Source organism: Cariama cristata, unplaced genomic scaffold, assembly GCF_000690535.1.
Source record: "Cariama cristata isolate BGI_N322 unplaced genomic scaffold, ASM69053v1 scaffold30086, whole genome shotgun sequence".
NCBI classification, from domain to species: Eukaryota; Metazoa; Chordata; class Aves; order Cariamiformes; family Cariamidae; genus Cariama; species Cariama cristata.
Window position 1 is genome coordinate 24,988 of NW_009620860.1, and position 3,925 is coordinate 28,912.

At 38.6% G+C, this 3,925-nt stretch overlaps 1 protein-coding gene across 1 annotated transcript in view; it reads right to left on the minus strand.

Moving 5' to 3' along the window:
* Positions 1-1,465, minus strand: part of HERC4 (HECT and RLD domain containing E3 ubiquitin protein ligase 4) — a 22,364-nt gene extending 20,899 nt beyond the window's left edge. The window contains exons 1-2 of the mRNA XM_009701753.1: positions 1,341-1,465; positions 134-294 (exon numbers count right to left, since the gene is read on the minus strand). Of these exons, the coding sequence (XP_009700055.1) occupies positions 134-294; positions 1,341-1,375 (196 nt within the window). The 5' untranslated portion in view covers positions 1,376-1,465. The remainder of the gene's footprint in view (positions 1-133; positions 295-1,340) is intronic.
* Between the last annotated feature and the right edge of the window lie 2,460 nt (positions 1,466-3,925).

The following is a 3,925-nucleotide window of genomic DNA, read 5'->3' on the forward strand; positions in this document are numbered from 1 at the left end:
GGAATAGAGCACAGTGAAAACGAACTGTTTGGAAGAAAGTGGTTATAGTCTGTATTTAGTTTACATCTCAAGACTTGTAAGACACTATGAAGGAACAGGAAATCAAGAAGTAAATGTGCCAGATGTTGCTCACCTTTGATTATCGGGCATTGAGTGCTATACGGAAGCCAGTTTCCTTTTACTGTGAAGGGACTTTTCCTGTTACTGGTTGTTCCTGTACCTAATTGCCCATTACCTCCGAGTCCAAAAGAATAAATTCTTCCAGATGAAGGAACAAACGCAGTAGTGTGCTGCCTAGGGCAAACAAAATTCAGTAACAAAAATCTGAGCGTTACAACATGCTTTATGCAGGTCAGCCTAAGAACTGTGTTAAACAGTGTGTTAAAGGTCCTGTACTACCAAAGACTCCGCTTCTCTATTGGCAACGCACTGCCACTGGCAATACTCCACTTATATTCCAATAGGCAATATTCCATTTTCATGGAAAAGTTCATGGAACGGAGATGCCAGGTTCTACCTTGAACCCCTGCTTAGCCACAGTCTGAACTTTAGAGCGTATCTCTAGACATTCAGAAATTTGAAGTTTCTACCAGATCGGCTGCATCTCCTTTCCCCTCCCACCCTTCTCAACTCTAGATGCCCTCTCTCCTATCATGAGCCTGGGAAGAACCAGCACTGAATTTATGTAAACTATTAAAAGGGAATGTGTCCACTCAGCGTCAACCAAACTGCTACAATGAATAGGTTTACATTTACATATTCTTTAACCCACATAACAAAGTGTGCCCATCTCTCAAAAAAATTACGTTGCCTGCCTCATTTTGTCTTCTTAGAATGCAATTCTTTGGACAAGGGCATTTTCATGTGTGCTGGGAATTTTTCCGATTTCTTAGGTGCTATTATAATATATACAATAAAAACCCATTAGGAACTAAAGTGCCATACAGTGTTACGGATATTTCACAAAACAAGTTATGCTTCCAAATTTTACACTAATCCTCAGTGATGCTCATGTACCTCTCCAAACACGCTTGTTCTTTAATAGGAAATGATAAAGTGACAGCAATAAACAACACCTTCATATTTCACACTGATTACTCACATTTTCAGTTCAGAAAAGTAGAGACTCTCAAATAGCGTAACTTCCTTTAGTTCTTCTATTGAATGTTTTTAAAATCCTAGTAAGGTCTCTAAATATCTTTTGCTAGAGACCATCCTGTACTCCCTAACCTCAAAGGGTAAGAAAAAAACCACTTCATATTGCAATATATATGAAGTTTTATACAAAACAAGTTACTTATATGATTCATAGTGCTAGCACAGAACAGAACAGACCTTACCTGCCACAAGTGATTTGTGTGACAACACTTCCCATAAGTTCAAAAACTTTCCTTGGGTTTATCTCATGGCTGGTAGAGTTATGACCCAACTGACCATAGCCTCCAGCTCCAAACGTAAAAACCCCACCTTCCTAAACAAATAAAGTATTTGCATTAAAATGATAGTATATCTCAGAACAAGAAACTTAACAGAAACAGGGGTTGAATAAATCTCCTTGTCTGATGATTTTGGAATCGTGGAGATAGGAGAGGAAAATATATATGCACAAGAGGGCCTGAAGCCACAGAAGGGTCACAAGTTAACTGCAGCTATGAAAATGTGGCACAGCTATCAAGTACTACTGTATTTGTGTTAAATCACGTTCTTGTAATTTCCATATTATTATACAATAGTCCTGCCATTAATTTGTGTCATTAACACATACTAATCCTTGTTTTCCCTCTTTTCTAGTTCTCCTTATGACCTACAACAGTATATAAACTCACACTATTAAAAAAGTACACTTTGGCTTTTAAATTCTGAATATAAATTTTAAAGCAATTACCAAATAGGAGCCTGCCCTTCTCAGGCAGATGATGCAGAGTATGACTGAAATAGTCAGCTTCATTATTTGAAGGCATAAGAAACTAGAGAATTTCAACATTGTTGTAAGGCAAGCCGTTTTTTGAAAGTGTTTTTGATTAATTTAATCAAGAAATTAACCAAAAACTTTAATGAAAGAATGTTAAATCAGAAAGATTTTCATAAGTTATACAACTTACCTTACAACAACTTTGAAACTTTCCATTTTCAAATGCTTTGAAATTGTAAAGCTGTTTCTTTCAATTCTACTCTGCATCAGACTGGACCTCTGCTGGAAATCATCATTAAAATGGCAGTGTCCACTGAGAAAAACCAATAGCCTCATTCACTGAATCAGGATAACGAACAGTGACAGTTTTTTCTGAATTTCAGGACTTGAAGAATGCTCGCACATATATACACTACTGTCTACAAGAGATATAAATCAAGACCCCTCATTCTGCAAGGCCTATCATACAAGGGAAAACAGAGTTATACAAACGGGTGACATAAATAATTCGTAGAAACATTTATAGTAAATTCAGCATCTTAATTGAGTCCATCAGCTTCAAAGCAAGTGTGAAGTTAACTTCTATACATGAAAAAGGGAAAAACATTTAGAACGCAAGTTACAGATTGCTGTTTTCTTTACATTCTACATTTCCCTAACCTCGCACAATACATCAATATCAATTTCAGGATTACAAAGTTGCCACATGTTTTTCAGTCAAGTGAGAGAATATTTTAGGACAAAAAGCAATTGTTTGTGAACAGTCTGTCCCTTTCACTGTAGAAAATTAAGCGTGTATAAAACAACAAAAGTATGGCCACATTTAGGCAGATCATATTCTTCAAAAAAACTCTTAACTTGTTGCAGTGTAAAAATTCAAACTAACACATTGAAAAAAACCACACGTTTTCCAAAAGTAAGTAAATGCAGATTTTTTTCTTCAGAAATAAAACATAAAAAATAGTACTTTCGAAGTTCTAATGCTTTCTACAACAATCTTCTGAATTCAACAGATTCAGACATGAAATGGGTATTTAGTCACTTGCCCAAATCTTGATCGGCTAGAATTGTTTTCTACTGCTATCAGCAGTAAGCTCAAAATATTCTGTTTATAAATAGACACATTTTATTGAGAGTGATGAACAACAGGAAACATCAAAATGTTAATAAATACTGATTTATAACTAAATGTTGAAGTTTAATCCAACTATGAAAACACAGGAAAAAAGTACAAGAGTCAGTAATTTAAAGTAAGACATGTGTTTTACCTGCCATAAAATAAAGGTACTTGATGCTTGAAATACACTCATTTTAGTGGTGAATAGTGTAAGAAAGAGCACTAGCATTATACATTCTATGTTGCTCCTAGAAGTTTTCAAATAAGTTTAAAAGTTTTAAAATAAGACTCCAAATAATGCATTTAGTCAACAGCTATAAGGCAATTTGACACATTTCAGCTCTGTTTTAATCAGTTCCTACCTCTCTGTACAAACGTGCCGCACTGACTCAGAATACGTGCTTTTTTTCCAAATCGGCCTTGAAATAAATGACCAACTTTTCATAGAACCCCACACTATAATACTAACTAGTGGATTATGTACATCTTCAATTTCTTCTATTGGTTTGCCAATAGTATGTAAATAGCTGCCGCGCAACAGCAGCCGGAGAAAGGAGTGAGCCTATGCGAGAGGAGCAGCCCCGCAGCCCCCCAGGTGGGTGCAGCAGGAGGAGGGGGTGCTGCAGGCCCGGAGCAGAGATTCCCCGGTGACGCCGGCTGTACCCCGGCAGCCCACGGAGGCCCACGCTGGAGCAGATCCCCACCTGCAGCCCAGGGAGGACCCCATGCCGGAGCAGGGGGATGCCTGAAGGAGGCTGGGACCCCGTGGGAAGCCCGCGCTGGAGCAGGCTCCTGGCAGGGCCTGAGAGGAGCCCAGGCTGGAGCAGGTTTGGTGGTAGGGGTTGTGACCCCGCGGGGGACCCACCACAGGGAAGGGACCCACGCTGGAGCCCTGC